Genomic DNA, 19,326 nt, shown 5'->3' on the forward strand with positions numbered 1-19,326 from the left:
CTGGAAGATGACACTTGCTGGCATTGGCAGATTTCACAGCCAATAGTGTAACTGCTCTATGCAGCGCCGCAGTGTGTGAAACTGTATGGAGAGAGAGAGAGGAGCTGAAGCATTCAGCGTGATGTCGGAGGTGGGTGGGCAGGACCCAGCAGCTATCCAGCCAATGATTGGGCTGTTTAAGGGGCGGGGCCACATACACGTAGGGTCCTGCCCAGATCCCATCCCATTGACAGGTGTTGGATAGCTGGGTCCCACGCACCCCCGACATTCAACCACAAATTTGACAGCTCTTCTTTCTCTCCCTACAGTTTCACACATCGCAGTGCTGCTCTGCCAACAATATGGAGAAGGGAGAAGGATTCTCCACACTCTGCTGGCAGAGGTGCAGTCAGTGTTATATCGGCCTAATTTGGAGAATAATCGGTCGATGCGGGTTTCTCCAAAATGCCCAAATATCGGCTGGCCGATATATCGGTCGCCCTCTACTAACAAATTGAAGCCAAGCTCCAGCTAGTACTTTATAAGCAGTTACAGCAAACATTTTATTTTCCTTTTGAGAATAAGATTTTGCATAATTAACTAGAAACTGATTATTGTAAGCACCCATAAATGGTGTGCCTCATCCCTATTCTGCTGGACAGCTTGTTCTGTTTAGAAACAACAGACTTACTGGCTGTATCCCCAGGTGAAAATAGAAGAAAGAAACCCTAAAAAAAGAAAATCAATGCAGCCATCACATTTAGGAAATGATAAGGTGCAATATAATAAATATTTGCTTTTGGGTTTAATACCACTTTAAGAGAAATGGTTTTAGACTATATGTCTGCTTTAAGTGAGTGCAGTTAAGATGCTATTTAAACTGATCTTTTAAAAACTGTAATATTGTTTCTTCTATATGCAGGACTACAGGTGGAATTTATAAACCCCATTTTTGAGTTCTCACGTGGAATGAGGCAGATGCAGTTGGATGATGCAGAGTATGCTCTACTTATAGCAATCAACATCTTTTCTGCTGACAGACCAAATGTGCAGAATCACCAGCTCGTAGAGAATCTTCAGCTACCATATGTGGAAGCTCTGCACTCCTACACTCGTATCAAGAGACCTCAGGTATATGAGAACTGTTGCCCCTGCATATGGATCACTACACTGCCATTAAATACTGCTCACAAAACAGGAACTTCATTACATGCTGCTCATTGCCCTACTACTACATACTGTTCACTCACTGCTTTACATGCAGCTCATGGCCTGTTCTAGATTGCCCCTAGGTACTGTGCATGACCCTGCATGCTTTAGGCCAGGAGTCTCCAAACTTTTTAAACCAAGGGTCAGTTTAGGGAGGCCAGATTGTGGCCATTGGGAGTAAAAATTGTCCTGGTGTCAGTGGGAGTAAACCATGCATGTTTAGTATTTTGGGGGGAGGGGGGTGGAATAGTGCCCCATCACTGGTGTCAGTGGGAGGAACAGTGCCCCATCATTGGTGTCCATTTGAAGATTAGTGTCTCATTGTTGTCAGTGGGGAGAATAGTGCCCCGTTGGTGTCAGTTTGAGGAATAGTGCCCCATCGTTGATGTCAATTGGTGGAATAGTGCCCCATTTCTGGAGAATTGCGTTGTGTTGGCTGTAAGGTGCTATACATGTCCAGGGCCATGGGTTGCAAGTGGAGAAGCTCTGTCTCTAAATATCCTAAGTGTCAGGTACCTATAAATCCTGGCCAGAATGTGAAAATATCTGCTGTGTTAAGTCTCTCTTCACAGGGACTTAGTACTGTATGCTTTCCTCTAGGGTTGTCCCGATACCGATACTAGTATCGGTATCGGGACCGATTCCGAGTTTTTTCGGCGGTACTCAGACGCCGATACCCCGCCCCGATACACAAATAGAATACTTGCCACCCCCGTCGCCTCCCGCCGCCGCCGACCGCCGCCACCGAAGCCGCGATCCGCCGCCATCCCCGCTGCCGCCGACTGTGTAATACGCGCGGGAACATTACAGCTTTGAATAGCTGTAATGATTCGCATCGCGCATAGACACTCCCCCTTGCTCGGGTGAACTGTCCAATCCCGAGCAAGGGGGAGTGTCTATACATAGCGCGAATCATTACAGCTTTAGCTGTTATGTTCCCGCGCGTATTACCAGTCGGCGCTCGGCGGCAGCGAGACACAGGTAAGGGGGACATCGCTGGATATGGGGGAGACGATGGCTGCATATGGGGGACGATGGCTGCATATGGGGGACGATGGCTGCATATGGGGGACGATGTCTGCATATGGGAGACGATGGCTGCATATGGGAGACAATGGCTGTATATGGGGGGGACACTGTCTGCATATGGGGGACAATGGCTGTATATGGGGGACAATGTCTGCATATGGGGGACAATGGCTGTATATGGGGGACAATGTCTGCATATGGGGGACAATGTCTGCATATGGGAGACAATGGCTGTATATGGGGGACAATGGCTGTATATGGGGGAGACGGTGGCTGCATATGGGAGACAATGGCTGTATATGGGGGGGACACTGTCTGCATATGGGGGACAATGGCTGTATATGGGGGACAATGTCTGCATATGGGGGACAATGGCTGTATATGGGAGACAATGGCTGTATATGGGGGACAATGGCTGTATATGGGAGACAATGGCTGTATATGGGGGACAATGGCTGTATATGGGGGAGACGGTGGCTGCATATGGGAGACAATGGCTGTATATGGGGGGGGACACTGTCTGCATATGGGGGACAATGGCTGTATATGGGGGAGACGGTGGCTGCATATGGGAGACAATGGCTGTATATGGGGGGGACAATGGCTGCATATGGGGGACAATGTCTGCATATGGGGGACAATGTCTGCATATGGGGGAGACGATGGCTGCATATGGGAGACAATGTCTGCATATGGGAGACAATGGCTGGATATGGGAGAGACAATGGCTGCATATGGGAGACAATGGCTGTATATGGGGGGGACAATGGCTGCATATGGGGGACAATGTCTGCATATGGGGGACAATGTCTGCATATGGGGGAGACGATGGCTGCATATGGGAGACAATGTCTGCATATGGGAGACAATGGCTGGATATGGGAGAGACAATGGCTGCATATGGGAGACAATGGCTGTATATGGGGGAGACGATGGCTGCATATGGGGGACAATGGCTGTATATGGGGGGGACAATGGCTGTATATGGGGGGGACAATGGCTGTATATGGGAGACAATGGCTGGATATGGGGGAGACAATGGCTGCATATATGTGGGGGGACAATGGCTGGATATGGGGGAGACAATGGCTGCATATATGTGGGGGACAATGGCTGTATATGGGGGGGACAATGGCTGCATTTGGGGACACATTTAAAAAAAAGTATCGGTACTTGTACTCAGTCCTAAAAAAGTGGTATCGGGACAACCCTACTTTCCTCCTAACTATAAAAGGTGGAATTTTTTGCTACTGCATCTGGGCAGAAAAACAATTGGCCAGCTCAGTCATTGCTTCCCTTAGTTCCACAATAAGCCAGCTGGGTCATTGCCTCTCTCCTTTTGAGGCATTTTCTGGCCTCAGTGGAAATCTGGCATGCTTATTTGCAGATTACCATTTTCCTTTTCACCAGCACTATCTTTATCTCCTTCCCGCCGAGCGTACGCAGATATGCGTCCTCGGCTTTCGGGGGCTATACCGGGATGATGCCCGCAGCTGCAGGCATCATCCCTATATAATTTTTTAGAGCAGGCGATCGGCTTTCCGGTGATAACCGATGCGGCTTAAAGCTGCTCGGTTGCTATGCCGGAGGAGCAAGAGGGGACAGCCCACCCCCTCCTGCCGCCGTTTTTACTGGGCCTCCCGTCCCACCGGGAGACCCAATCCACGATGCGCCACCTCAGGCGTCTAAAGAGAGACTGAAAGCCGCGAACAGCTTTGATTCAGTAGAAAACAAAAAAGAAAATATTTGGACAGCCGCACTTCTGGAAAAGATTGCTGAATTGTCCTTTTAATGGTAAAATGGAATACACTACAATCCACAGCAAAAAGGTGAAAACGGGATACACAGCTAACGTTTCGCACTGATACTCAGTGCTCACTCATAGCTGCTATGATTCAGTCTCTTTAATGTAAACACGGAAGCGACGTCATGACGTTACTTCCGGGTTACTCGGCTGCCAATGGCGCCAGATTTAAAAAAATACACGGTATTCAGAATTGCTGTTTTCGGCATTCTGAATACTTTAAAGTGCAAAGGAGGGTTCGGGGGTCTTTTAGACCCCCGATCCCTCCATAAAGAGTACCTGTCACCACTTATTACTGTCACGAGGGATGTTTACATTCCTTGTGACAGCAATAAAAGTGATCAAATATATATTTTTTTAAAACACAGTCTTATGCCGCGTACACACGATCAGTCCATCCGATGAGAACGGACTGATGGACCGTTTTCATCGGTTAACCGATGAAGCTGACTGATGGTCCGTCGCGCCTACACACCATCGGTTAAAAAAAACCATCGTGTCAGAACGCTGTGACGTAAAACACAACGACGTGCTGAAAAAAACGAAGTTCAATGCTTCCAAGCATGCGTGAACTTGATTCTGAGCATGCGTGGATTTTTAACTGATGGTTGTGCCTACTAACGATCATTTTTTCCCATCGGTTAGGAATCCATCGGTTAAATTGGCTTAGGTTGGCTTTTTTTTAACCAATGGTTAAATAACCGATGGGGCCCACACACGATCGGTTTTGATCGATGAAAATGGTCCATCAGACCATTCTCATCGGTTTAACCGATCGTGTGTACGCGGCATTAGATTTAAAAAAAATAAGAAAAAAATAATAATTTTTAAAGCACCCCTGTCCCCACAAGCTCGCGCAGCAAAGAAAGCGCATACAGAAGTTGCGCCTGCATATGTAAACGGTGTTCAAATTACACATGTGAGGTATTGCCGCGATCGTCAGACCAGGAGCAATAATTCTAGCCATAGACCTCCTCTGTAACTCTAACCTGGTAACCGTAAACATTTTTTAAAGCGTCGCCTATGGAGATTTTTAGGTACCGTAGTTTGTCGCCATTCCACGAGTGTGCAATTATAAAGCATGACATGTTTGGTATCTATTTACTCGGTGTAAAATCATCTTTCACATTATATAAAAAAAATGGGCTAACTTTACTTTTTAATTTTTTTTTAATTCATGAAAGTTAATTTTTCAAAAAAAAGTTGCGTTTAAAACACTGCTGCAAAAATACCTTGTGACAAAATATTGCAACAATCACCATTTTATTCTCTAGATTCTCTGCTAAAAATATATATATAATGTTTGGGGGTTCTAAGTAATTTTCTAGCAGAAAATATGGATTTTAACTTGTAAACACCAAATTTCAGAAATAGGCTTAGTCATGAAAGGGTTATTTAACAGCATGTGTTCTGTATTATCAGTTTGTCACCCTTACCTATGGCTTATTTGTGCCCCTTGCCTGTGTTCCATTCTCAGGGAAGACAAGTTGTGGGTTATCTTTGCTAAAGGATCAGACCTCCCTTTACTTGTCAGCTGATCTTTAGTGGACAATGCAGACTGATTTGGTTAGATCCTCAACCTTTGGAAGCCTTCGCTGGTACCAACTCACTGATTGGGTTACCTGGACATGTCATGGGATACAGTCCTGTTCTTCCAGCTCCAGGACATAGTTTCATAGTCTGATTGAAAAAAGACACAAGTCCATCTAGTTCAACAAATAAAAGAAAACAATTATCTTCATAAAAGGGAAAAAAAATTCATACAATCCTATACCCACAGTTGATCCAGAGGAAATGGACAAACCTTTGTCCCTCGATTCATACCTGCATAAAGGGTCTTGGGGCTTATGGTAGCCTCCTTTGGAACAGTGTGAAAGAACCAGTTTCACTATTTGGACCCCTTATATATTTGTACATGTTGATCATATTCCCCTTAATCTTCTCAAGAGTGAATAAATTCAGTTCTTCTAATCCTTCCTCATAGCTGAGCTCCTCCATGCCTCTTATCACTTTGGTTGCCCTTCTCTGCACTTTCTCCAGTTCCCCGATTTATCCTTTTTGAGAACTGGTGCCCAAAACTGAACTGCATATTCCAGATGAGGTCTTACTAATGATTTGAACAGGGGCAAAATTATATCTCTCTCTCTGGAGTCCATACCTCTCTTAATACAAGAAAGGACTTTGCTCGCTTTGGAAACCGCAGCTTGGCATTGCATACCATTATTGAGCTTCTGATCTACCAAAACCCCCAGATCCTTCTCCCCTACGGATCCCCCCAGTTGTACTCCCCCTAGTATGTATGATGCATGCATATTCTTAGCCCCCAAGTGCATAACTTTACATTTATCAACATTAAACCTCATCTGCCACATAGTTGCCCAATTAGACAGAGCATTGAGGTTGGCTTGTAAATTGGAGACATCCTGTAAGGACGTTATTCCACTGCATAGCTTGGTGTCATCTGCAAAGACAGAAATGTTACTTTTGATCCCAGACCCAATATCATTTATAAAGATATTAAAAAGTAAGGGTCCCAGCACTGAACCTTGGGGTACACCACTGATAACCTTAGACCATTCAGAGTAAGAATCATTAACCACTACTCTCTGAATTCTGTCTTTTAGCCAGTTTTCTATCCATTTACAAACTGATATTTCCAATCCTGTAGACTTTACCTTACACATGAGCCGTGTGTGGGGAACTGTATCGAACGCTTTTGCAAAATCCAAGTATACCACGTCCACCCCTCTGTCCAGGGTTTTACTTACCTCTTCATAAAAATAAATTTGGTTTGTCTGACAACTTCTTTCTTTCATGAATCCATGCTGTCTGTTGCTTAAATAGTTTTATCCAGCAAGAACTCATCTATGTGGTCTTTTATTAAACGTTCCAGTATCTTCCCAAATATAGAAGTTAAACAGGTCTATAGTTACTTGGTAAAGACTTTGTTCCCTTTTTAAATATAGGCACCACATTGGCCCTGCGCCAATCCAGTGGTACTATTCCCATCATAAATGAGTCCCTAAAAATTAGATACACTAGCTTTGAAATTTCAGAGCTCAATTCTTTTAGGATCCGTGGGTGTATGCCATCTGGTCGAGGTGCTTTATCCACCTTTATTCTGTCTAAAAATTTCTGGACCATATCACTTTAAGCCATTGTGGATTTAAGTGTAACATTTACAGTGGGGATCGAAAGTTTGGGCACCCCAGGTAAAAATTTGTATTAATGTGCATAACGAAGCCAAGGAAAGATGGAAAAATCTCCAAAAGGCATCGAATTACAGATTAGACATTCTTATACTATTTAAAAAAAAGTTAGATTTTATTTCCATCATTTAGACTTTCAAAATTATAGATAACAAAAAAATGGCGTCTGCAGAAGTTTGGGCACCCTGCAGAGTTAATATCTTGTACTTCCCCCTGTTGGCAAGTATCACAGCTTGTAAACACTTTTTGTAGCCAGCCAAGAGTCTTTCAATTCTTGTTTGAGGTATCTCTGCCCATTCTTCCTTACAAAAGTCTTCCAGTTCTTTGAGATTTCTGGGCTGTCTGTCACGCACTGCTCTTTTAAGGTCTATCCATAGATTTTCAATTATGTTGAGGTCAGGAGATTGTGAAGGCCATGGCAAAACCTTCAGTTTACGCCTCTTGATGTAATCCCCGTGGATTTTGAGGTGTGTTTAGGATCATTATCCATTTGTAGAAGCCATCCTCTCTTTAACTTTAGCTTTTTTACAGATGGCATCAAGTTACCATCCAAAATTTGCTGAAATTTTATTGAATCAATTTTTCCTTCTACTCGTGAAATGTTCCCTGTGCCACTGGCTGCAATACAACCCCAAAGCATGATTGATCCACCCCCATGCTTAACGGTTGGACAGAGGTTCTTTTCAATAAATTCTGTGCCCTTTCTTCTCCAAACGTACCTTTGCTCATTCCGGCCAAAAAGTTATATTTTAACCTCATCGGTCCACAGAACTTGTTTCCAAAATGCATCAAGCTTGTCTATATGTTCATTTGCAAAGTTCAAACGCTGATTTTTGTGGTGAGGATGTAGGAGAGGTTTTTTTCTGATGACTCTTCATGAAGACCATATTTGTACAAGTATCTCTTTATAGTGGAATAGTGTACCACAACTCCAGTGTCTGCCAGATTTTTCTGGAGGGATCGTGCAGTCAAACGTGGGTTTTGAATTGCTTTTCTCACAATCCTGCGAGCTGTTCTGTCTGATATTTTTCTTGGTCTTCCAGATCTTGCTTTAACTTCCACTGTTCCTGATGACTGCCATTTCTTAATTACATTCCGAACAGAGGATATTGACATCTGAAAACACTTTGCTATCTTCTTATAGCCTTCTCCAGCTTTGTGAGCGTCAACTATTTTCAGTTTCAGTTTTCTAGACAACTGCTTAGAAGAACCCATGATGCTGATTGTTGGGGCAAGGTCAGATGAGTCTGGGCATTTAAAACCTTTGAGATTGACATCACCTGGTCTTCCCAGATGATGATTGAGAACAATCCATGACACTGGCAGGTCTCAGCTTTGCAAAGGGGGCAGTGCATGCTATAAATTCTGCAGGGTGCCCAAACTTTTGCAGACGCCATTTTTTTGTTTTATGTAATTTTGAAAGTGTAAATGATGGAAATAAAATCTAACTTTTTTGACATAATCTAAGAATGTCTAATCTGTAATTTGATGCCTTTTGGAGATTTTTCCATCTTTCCTTGGCTTCGTTATGCACATTAATTAAAATTTTTACCTGGGGTGCCCAAACTTTCGATCCCCACTGTAAGCACTTAGGACCCAGACCATTATGCAGCTTAAACACCCGAGGTGTTTTTACAATTTGGCACTGCGCTGCTTTAACTGGTAATTGCACGGTCATGCAATGTTGTACCCAAACGAAATTTGCGTCCTTTTGTTCGCGCAAATAGAGCTTTCTTTTAATGGTATTTGATTGCCTCTGCGATTTTTATTTTTGTTATAAGAAAAATTGAATTAACTCAACTTTAGTCATACATTTAGGCCAAAATGTATTCAGCAACATGTCTTTAGTAAAAAAAATGTCACTAATCGTATATTTATTGGTTTGTGCAAAAGTTATAGCGTCTACAAACATTTTCTGGAATTTACACAACTTTTAATTTATCTATCTAATTTATTTATCTAATTTATTGAGGTGCTAAAATGGCAGGGAAGTACAACCCCCCCCCCCCCATTTTGGAAAGTAGACACCCCAACGAAATTGCTGAGAGCCATGTTGAGCCCATTGAATTTTTTTTTTTTTTTTGTCCCAAGTGATTGAATAATGGCCAAAAAAAATTTTTGTACAAAAAGTTGTCACTAAATGATATATTGCTCACACATGCCATGGTTATATGTGGAATTGCACCCCAAAATACATTTTGCTGCTTCTCCTGAGTACCGGGATACCACATGTGTGGGACTTTTTGGAAGCCTAGTATGGGGCCCCAAAAACCAAGCACTGCCTTCAGGATTTCTAAGGGCGCAAATTTTAGATTTTACTCCTCATTACCTATCACAGTTCCGAAGGCCATAAAATGCCAAAATAGCACAACCCCCCCCCCCCCCCAAATGACCCCATTTTGGAAAGTAGACACCCCAAGCTATTTGCTGAGAGGCATGTTGAGTCCATGGAATATTTAATATTTTGCCACAAGTTGCGGGAAAATAAACTTTTTTTTTTTTCTCTTTCGTTTATGGACGAACACAGCAGCATCTTGACATATGGGTATTATCCTCCTGTTAGCAGATTGACTAGGCAGAAAAAACAGCCTGTTAAGTGTTAAAACACATCAAGCAGTACAGTACCGCCCAGGGGGCAGTCCCCTGGGTAAATCCCCTTTCCCTGCATCTTACAGCTCAGTTTTTTTCTGCCTAGCATAGAAGAATGACATGGCTCCCTGTGGGCCCATGTGGCCTGGGGATGTTTTATTTTTAAAAATGTTATTTTATTTTTTCTTCACTTTTTGATCCTGAGACCTACTATCAACTGCCGACTGGGTGACAGTCTGGATCCTCGATCCTTGTAGTTCCCCCAGTTCGGCCATTGAGCGTGTGCCAGCTTTTTTAGCTACGCGCTGGGCTGTCCACGACATGCCCCGTTTCTTCAGGGGTGGCTGGTTAGCTATGTGCTGCAGGGTACACATATGACCGGGCTCTATGTCCGTGTCACAGTGTGCCGGGCCAACAGCCATGCCGTAACCAGGGGGACGTTGGTTCTGTCTGGGATGCCTTTAGCTGGTCATCACAGGATGGGTAAGTAGCAGTCCCCCTGCTCCGGCAGGGGGGTACGGCTGGGAATTCCTGGGGAGGTCGATAGAGGGTCCGCCCTGCTTTTCCTCTCTCCCTTCCTCCCTAGGCTCTGGGAGCTAGGATGGCTGAGATTCGGGGGTCCACCTGGGGGGCTCCATCCTAGGGCTGGGGGCTGTGCGGCGGGTCCGCTCTTCGGGGGGTGCTATCTGATTGCCGTGTGTGGGGGGGACACCGCCTAAGGCGGTCCCGGGTATTCGCTGCCATTTGTGCTATGTGTTTTTTTTATTCCACTCACGGCCGTCATTTTGGCGGCACCCAGCGCTGTTAACATGCATCGGCTGCCATCTTCTTGTAGCCCATGTGCTCTGCTTACGGAGCGGCGACCATTGTGAAAATTGAATTGTGTAAAAAAAAGAGCCCAACGGGCTTTAAACGTTTCGCTGATCGTAGATACTCAAGGTTTTTATGGTCGGTAAAGATCATGATGGGATGAACTGCCCCCTCTAGTAGGTATCTCCACTCTTCCAGAGCAAATTTGATGGCGAGTAGCTCCCTGTCCCCAACATCATAATTCTTCTCTGGGAACTCGGCTTCCAGGAAGCATAGGCCACTGGATGTAATAGGGACTTTAACCCTTGTTTCTGCGATAGGATGGCCCCAGTGGCGGTCTCGGAGGTGTCTACCTCTAGGGTAAAGGGTAATGGTTGTCGCAGAACAGGTGCAGAGGAAAAGACAGACTTGAGCTTCTTGAAAGCTTCCTGGGCTTCTTGTGGCCACTGGAAGCGGGTACCCTGACGAGTAAGCTTAGTGATGGGAGCTTTGATGGAAGAGAAGCCGATAATAAATCTTCTGTAAAAGTTGGCAAAGCCAATGAACCGTTGCACACCTTTTTTGTCTACCGGAGCTGGCCACTCTTGAATAGCCTTGACCTTCTGTGGATCCATGGCAACCCCACTGGTGGAGATAATAAACCCCAGAAATTGCACTGAAGTTTTCTCAAATTTACACTTTTCAGCTTTTAGGTACAGTTTGTGATCTCTGAGTATGGTGAGAACCTTCTTGACATGTTACCGGTGCAGTTCAATTGAGGCTGAGAAAATGAGAATATTGTCCAGATACACGACTAAGAAGTCATCCAGATGTTTGCGGAAGATGTCATTGACCAGATGCTGAAAGGTGGGGGGAGCATTACAAAGTCCTAAAGGCATTATGAGATATTCGTAATGCCCAAACCTAGACTCATCTCCAGCCCTGATCCGAATAAGGTTGTAGGCGCCTCCAAGGTCCAGCTTGGAGAAAATTTGGGCTGATCAACAAAAAAGATTCCCGCTCCGGCTGGGGAGGAAGACGGGCGAATAAAGTGTTTTTCAAGATTTTCATCAATATATGCCTTGAGGGCCTTTAATTTGGTTTCAAACAACGGAAAAATGCGGCCGAAGGGGACCTCGGAACCGGGTAGGAGATCAATGGGGCAGTCATACGGCCGGTGAGGTGGAAGGTGGTCGGCCTGCTGTTTGTCAAAAACATCCTTGAACTCCAGGTAAACCTAGGGGACATGTTGAAGGTTTTCCGGTGGGGTTGTTATAGTGGAGCAAGTGGCAACTGTAGACGTGAAACAAGGTTGAGAACAATAGGAAGACGTGAAGCTAACCTCCTTGAGACAATTTATGCAGGGTTGGTGTGCCTGTAGCAAGGGAAGGCCCAAAATGATGGGAAACAGAGGAGACGGAATGAGGTCTAATCGTAGGAACTCCTGAGTGTCCGGAGTTGGTAGTGGCGCAGATGGGTTCGGTCTCCTGTGTGATTAGTCCAGAACAGGGGAGAGAACCATCTGCTAAATGGATTTGTAAATGGTGGTCCTTGATACCAAGAGGAACATGCAGCTTCTGAGCCAAGGTGGAATCCAGGAAGCAACTGCAAGCTCCCGAATCAACAATGGCCGGTAGGCGGGTTGCCCCTTCCGGTAACTGTAGGGAAATAAAAAGGACAACATAAGTCTGTGGAACACTTGAAACATGGTAATTGAAGGCAGGTTGAGGCTTTGACTTACTGGGTCTCACTGGGCAATTGCGGAGGAAGTGGACAGCACCTCCGCAATAGAGGCACAGGTTGGCTTGGCGCCTACGTTGTCTTTCCTCAGAGGCAGAGTTCTCCCTATATATTTTTTGAAGAATATTTTAAAGAATATTTTGGTATTCACTATTTTGTGATATGGATTAGCTCTTAGTATGTGTCTTTTCCTATTTTTTGGTGTTCTCCTTCCCTTTCTTTCCTTTCCCTAATGCGTGTCCGTAGTGGGGTTATTCATTGTCATCAGTTTTAGCCTGCTATGGAACGCATAGCCCCGAATCCATTATGAGGCTCGGTAATGCGGTCATGTGACCACAATCTGCCAATAGGGAGAGAGAACGTGCAACCATCTTTATCTTCAGAACGAGGCTTGGTTGCCCGGTCATGTGATGTGCTCTGACGCGCTGTAAGAGCGTGGAGCGCACATCTCCCCATTAGTACAGATGCTGCGGTGTATGTACTCTTCCCTGGACGGCTAAATTTTTGTGAAAAGTCGGAGCGGATGATATGTAGTGAGCTTAAAGCTCTGTTACTCTCCTTTTTAATTAGGTTTGGTCTATTATATTTAACCACTCGATGTACTTCCGATACTGAAAGAGAGGCTTGACCCGCACGCCATATCCTCCATTGTAACAAGCAGGAAGTGCTGTGTTATTGCCATCAGCTGCCTATTGGAGCCTTGATATGAATGTGGGGGTCCTCTGATGTATTTAAGGGTAAGTGTAGCATGATGACAGCACCCCAGATGATGTTCTTTTTGTAACGAAACATGTCGGGATGGACTGCTGTTGTTCCTGCTACCCTTTTTTTATGAGCTCAATTGACCATTGCAAAATTTGAGTTACTCTCTTTTAAAATAAATATTGATTTTTTACGGAATTATGCTATGTGCGCCCTGCTTTCTCTTTTTCATACACATCGGTTGAATTACTGATATGCCCTCTGTGTGATCTGTTGAATATCGCTGCCTGCTGGAAACCACTCTCGAAATATCTGCCTGAGATATGCTTTCATTGATACCGAATCGCATGACGTGTATGGTGTACCCTCTTCAGCGTATCATCTTTAACAAAGCTTGATTGGCCTAGCAGGTATATGCCTGTCTGGGTCCAATCGATCCGGTAAGCCCCTTGTCATAAGTGGTGGTGGACTTCTCACTTTTTCAAACGTTGGATTTTGGTTATTTTATTCAGTGGAATTGATTCACCGATCCAGCCAATAATATATGGACTAATTTATCAATAATACCATCAATTCACATGTGGTGTTGCACGATATAATCTACATTGTTTTATCACAATTTGTTTCATTGTTAGCGCTACACTCTTCCACATATGGCTTGGCGCCTACGTTGTCTTTCCTCAGAGGCAAGAGGAGCAGACCGAGCTGCATGGGCTGGCGGACTGAATCAAGTCTTTCAGGGAGGCGGGCGTCTCAGTCCTCGCCAACTCATCCTTAAGGGCTTTTGAGAGTCCCTGGCGGAACTGGTATTTCAAAGCTGCTTCGTTCCAACCCGTGTCGGCCGACCACTTTCCGAATTCGGCGGTGTGATCCTCAACAGGTCTCCTCCCTTGGATAAGATTATGCAGGGTGGCTTCGGCCGTGGCTGTGCGCTGAGGATCGTCGTACAATTTCACCATGTGCTCGAAGAAAGTATCTATAGTGTCCAGTATCGGATTTCTTTGCTCCATTAAGCTGTGGGCCCATGCTTGTGGCTCCTCTGCCAGAATGGATATCACAAACCCCACCTTCACGGCTTCTAAACAGAAGGTTCTGGGTTGGAGGGCTAGGTACAGTGAGCAAGCGTTCTTAAAGGCTTGATACTTCCTCCGATCGCCTGCGAATCGCTCAGGAGTGGGAACCCGAGGTTCAGGGTGAGTCACCACCACGGCCGGGCTTGAGGAAGTCTGAGATGTCGAAGCCCCAGTGGGTGGTGCCACAGGTGGAGGTGAGGACCCAGGAGAACCGGCTAATTCCTGGAGACGGCCGTCAATCTGCATATATCCTTCTTGTAGTTTTTGTACAAATGAATGAATGAGAAACTTATATAGCGCGACACATGCAAACTTAATCGCCTCTGGGCGCTTGTTGTTCCTGTCTCTTTTGATATCAAAAGAGATGAGTCTTGATCTTTCTCCTGAAGGCTAAGTGGTTCTCCTCCAACCGAACGCTGGTTGGTAAAGCGTTCCATAGTCTGGGACCTTGGACCACGAATCTTCTATCTCCTTTGGACTTGTAGTTGGCTTTCGGTATCTGAAGAAGATTTTGATTGGTGGATCGCAGAACGCTATTGGGATTATGGGCTTTTATTTTTTCGCATAGATAATGGGGAGCATTCCCATGGATACATCTGTGGGTTAGACAGAGTGCTTTAAAAGCAATTCTGTCTTTTACTGGCAACCAGTGAAGGGTTCTCAGTGAAGGTGAGATTGATTCCCAGGGCTTTTTCCCAGTGACAAGTCTGGCGGTCGTATTTTGAACGACTTGCAGACGAGCGATTTGGTACTTTGGGAGTCCGAGGTAAAGGGCATTCACATAGTCCAGTCTGGAGTTCACAATTGATCCCACCACGACCGCTATGTCTTCTTTGGGAATAAAAGGAGTCAGTCTGCGTAGTAGGCGCAGCAGATGGTGAGAACCGCTGACTACCGACCCTATTTGTGCGTCCATTGTCATGTCGGAGTCAAACATGACCCCGAGACTTTTGACTTTGGCGCTAGGGGAGATGATTTTGCCCAGAATGGGCGGGGGTATCCACGGTGTTGCATGTTGATTCCTCTGTTTGGCGTGAAACAGGAGAAGTTCTGTTTTTGCTCCGTTGAGTTTAAGGTAACTCTTTGTCATCCAGTTCTCTATCAAAGAGAGGCATGTCTCTAGATTGAGGTGGTGATCCTTTCTATTGCAAATGCGGAAATATAGTTGTGTGTCATCTGCATATGAGTGATAGAGCATTTTTTGGCTGCTGATGATTTCAAAAAGCGGACGAAGATAGATGTTGAATAACACCGGCGACAGAGGCGATCCTTGAGGGACTCCGCACGATACTGTGCGTTTCTCAGAAGTGAAGGGTCCTAACTTCACTGTTTGAGATCGGTTTTCCAAAAAAGAGGAGAACCAAGATAAATCGCCCTCTGCAACTCTGGCTACTTCAGCTAGCCGTGTCAATAATAGTTTGTGGTCTACAGTGTCAAAAGCTGCGCTTAGGTCTAACAGAACCAGAAGACAAGATTCTCCTTCGTCTGTGGCCTCGAGAGCGTCGTCCCATATTTTGAGCAATGCTGTTTCCGTCCCGTGTCCGGGACGGAAGCCAGATTGAAATGGATCAAGTAGGTTATGGGTAGGTTATGGGTATCTAGATGCTGTTGCAGCTGTTGCACCACTACTGTACAGCTTCGGTAAGAGCAGAGACCTGCTGGCAGAGGGTCTCGAAAGGTGAGCGCGCCCTGTCGGCCTCAGACATCTGGCTGGTTTGTACTGTCAGGTACATACTTACCGAGACCGAGATGCTGAGGGCGGCTCACCTTTGTGACCCAGCGCACTCTGCCCCCTGGAGTTGAGACAGGGGAGGAAGGCGCGAGGAGGCACCGGTACCAGCGAGGTAGTTGGACTTGATAGCAGGTGCTGGACAGAAGACTGGGCCGGTGGTACTTTGCTGGAGGCAGGTTGTAGATCAGGCAGCAAGACAGCTTCAGGTACACAGAGCAAGTTTCTGGGGCAAGACTGGAAGCAGGTCCGGGGTGCAAGCCGAGGGTCAAGGGCAGGAGAAGGTAGCAAGTCCAGAGACACAGGCCAGAGATCAGGGATTGGAGACAACAGCAAATCCAGGGACATAAGCCAGAGATCAGATTCAGGAGAGAGAGCAGAGTCATAAGGAAATCCGGGTCAAACAAGGCAGGTACAGCAACAGAGAGTTCAGGCAGGAGCTGACAACAAACCAGCAACCTGTCATGAGACAGGGGCTGGTTTAAATAGGGCGGTCAGGCCCTATTTAAACCTATTAAACCTATTTAAATCTGGTTCTGGTGAGGTGCGCGCCCGTGCCGCCGGACTGCGCATGCGTGTGCGCCGTTCGCGCACGGGCATGCGCCGGATCGCTGTTCCACCACGCATGTGCGCCATTCGGTGACTGGCAAAGCTGGTTCCCTGACAGGTGGGTTTGCAAAGTAGTTTCCTCTGGGTACAAGATAGAGTTTCTCTCTTGCCCACCGAACAGATTTTTTCCCTCCAACCTCCAGCTTCCTCCGGGTCGTCGAGAGGCCCAGTTTGGGGCAGTTCAGGATCTGCTGGTGATCGTGCCTGTCCCATTACAGGAATGGTTTCAGGGGTTTTACTCCAATCTGTTTGTGGTCCCCAAGAAGGAAGGGGTCTGTCCAATCCTGGATCTCAAGCCCCTCAATTGCTTTGTGAGAGTGCAAAGGTTCAGGATGGAGTCAGTTCACTCTGTTGTCGCGGCTCTCCATTCGGGGGATTTTCTGGCATCCTTGGATATCAAGGACGCATACTTGCATATCCCCATATGCTCCAGGCATCAGAGATTTCTGCGATTTGCGGTCGGGGAAGACCACTTTCAATGTGTGGCCCTCCCCTTCGGCCTGGCTTCAGTGCCGAGGGTTTTCACCAAGGTGCTCGCCCCGATTCTGGTCCTGCTGAGGCAGCGTGGAATCGCTATTGTGGGCTACCTGGATGACCTTCTTCTGCTCAGAATTAGAGGAAGATGTGTCTAACACCTGCCAGACCCTCCAGGAATTCGGTTGGGTGCTAAATGTTCAGAAGTCGGTGTTGGTCCCGTCTCAACGCCTAGAATACCTGGCGCTGGTCCTGGTTTCCTCAGAGGCGAGAGTTTTTCTTTCCATGGAGAAACTACAAACGTAGTGGTTGACATCCCAAAAATGGTCGTCGCTCTGCTTTTGCATGCGAGTCCTGAGTCTCATGGTGGCCTCCTTTGAGGCAGTGCCGTATGCTCAATTTCACACTCGAGTGTTACATAGAGAAATTCTGTCGCATTGGGACAAGTGCCCTTTGTCTCTGGCTTGTCTCCGGCTCTTCGGGCTGGGAAGTCGTTCCTTCCGTGTCACTGAACAGTGATCAAGACGGACGCTAGCCTCACAGGCTGGGGGGAGTATGGAGAGAAAATAGGATTTTTGTACTCACCGTAAAATCCATTTCTCTGAGTTCATGGACGGACACAGCACCCACCCCTCCTTTTTTATGTTTGTACTGCGTTTCTACAAACTGAGCTGCAAGATGCAGGGAGAGGGGATGTAACCAGGGGTACACTTAACATGCTGTTTTTTGTGCCTTGTCAATCTCCTAACAGGAGGATAATACCCATATGTCAAGATGCTGCTGTGTCCGTCCATGAACTCAGAGAAATGGATTTTACGGTGTGAACAAAAATCCTATTTTTTTTATTTTATTTTTTGCACAAAGTTGGTACTAAATAATATAGTGCTCACACATGCCATGGGCATATGTGGAATTACACCCCAAAATACATTCTGCTGCTTCTCCCTAGTACGGGATACCACATGTGTGGGTTTTTCTGGGAGCCTAGCCGCGTACGGGCCCCCGAAAACCAAGCACCGCCTTCAAGATTTCTAAGGGCATACATTTTTTATTTCACTCCTCACTACCTATCACAGTTTTGAGGACCATAAAATGGCAAGATGGCACACAACCCCACCAAATGACCCCATTTTGGAAAGTAGACACCCCAAGCTATTTGCTGAGAGGCACGTTGAGTCCATTGAATAATGACAAAAAAAAAAGTTGTCACTAAAATATATATTACTCAAACATGCCATTGTTATATGTGGAATTGCACCCCAAAATACATTTTGCTGCTTCTCCTGAGTACAGGGGTACCACATGTGTGGGACTTTTTATATGGGGCCCCAAAAACCAAGCACTGCCTTCGGGATTTCTAAGGGGGCAAATTTTTTATTTCATTCCTCACTACCTATCACAGTTTCGAAGGCCATAAAATGCCAAAATAGCACGAAACCCCCCCCAAATGGCCCATTTTGGAAAGTAGACACCCCAAGCTATTTGCAGGGAGGCATGGTGAGTATTTTACAGCTTTCATTTGTTTTGGAAAATGAAGAAAGTAAAGAAAAATGTATTTCTTTTTTTAATTTTCAAAACTTTGGGCCAGATTCACAGAAGAAGTACGCCGGCGTATCTACTGATACACCGGCGTACTTTCAAATTTGCCACGTTGTATCTTTAGTTTGAGTCCTCAAACCAAGATACGACGGCTTCTGGCTTCGATCCGACAGGCGTACGGCTTCGTACGCCTTCGGATCGGAGGTGCAATACTTCGGCGCCCGCTGGGTGGAGTCGGGTATGCTAATTAGCTTTTTCCGCGTCGGGTATGCTAATTAGCTTTTTCCGGCGATCCACGAAGGTACGCGCGGCCGTCGCATTCTCTTACGTCATCGCTAGTCGGCTTTTCCCAGCGTATACCGTATTTATCGGGGTATAGCGCGCTCCCGCGTATAGCGTGCACCCCTAAAGTTGCCCGAATTCCTGTGGAAAAAAGTTTTTTTGTACTTACAGTTTTGGTGTCTTGCGCGGCGTCCATCGGCGGCCTTGTCGGGTCCGGCGTCCGTCTGCGGCTTCGGGTGTCCTCTTCGTCGGGTCCGGCGTCCTTCTGCGGCGTCCTCGCGTCCCGCTCTTTTCCCGCTCCGAGTTTGAATACTGCGCCGACATATACCGAGCGCAGTACACTCGTGTATCGTCGGGCAGGCTCGGCAACTCTCGCGCTGACGTCCTGTACGCTTAGGACGTCAGCGCAAGAGGTGCAGAGACTGCCCGAAGATACACGAGTGTACTGCGCTCGGTATATGCCGGCGCAGTATTCAAACTCGGCGCGGGAAAGCGGGTATCGGCGTATGATTTTCAGGGCAAAATAGTGCGCGGTATACGCCGATAAATACGGTAGTTAAAGCTGCTATT

The 19,326-nt window shown here is 46.1% G+C and overlaps 1 protein-coding gene across 3 annotated transcripts in view; it reads left to right on the forward strand.

Annotated features, from left to right (window-relative positions):
- The window catches only part of NR1H2 (nuclear receptor subfamily 1 group H member 2), a 227,280-nt gene that overhangs the window by 187,182 nt on the left and 20,772 nt on the right, over window positions 1–19,326 (forward strand). For all 3 annotated transcript variants that reach the window (XM_040327571.1, XM_040327569.1, XM_040327570.1), the window contains exon 9: window positions 902–1,110. In XM_040327571.1, the coding sequence (XP_040183505.1) occupies window positions 902–1,110 (209 nt within the window). The remainder of the gene's footprint in view (window positions 1–901; window positions 1,111–19,326) is intronic.

This window comes from Rana temporaria, chromosome 10, assembly GCF_905171775.1.
Source record: "Rana temporaria chromosome 10, aRanTem1.1, whole genome shotgun sequence".
Classification (NCBI taxonomy): Eukaryota; Metazoa; Chordata; class Amphibia; order Anura; family Ranidae; genus Rana; species Rana temporaria.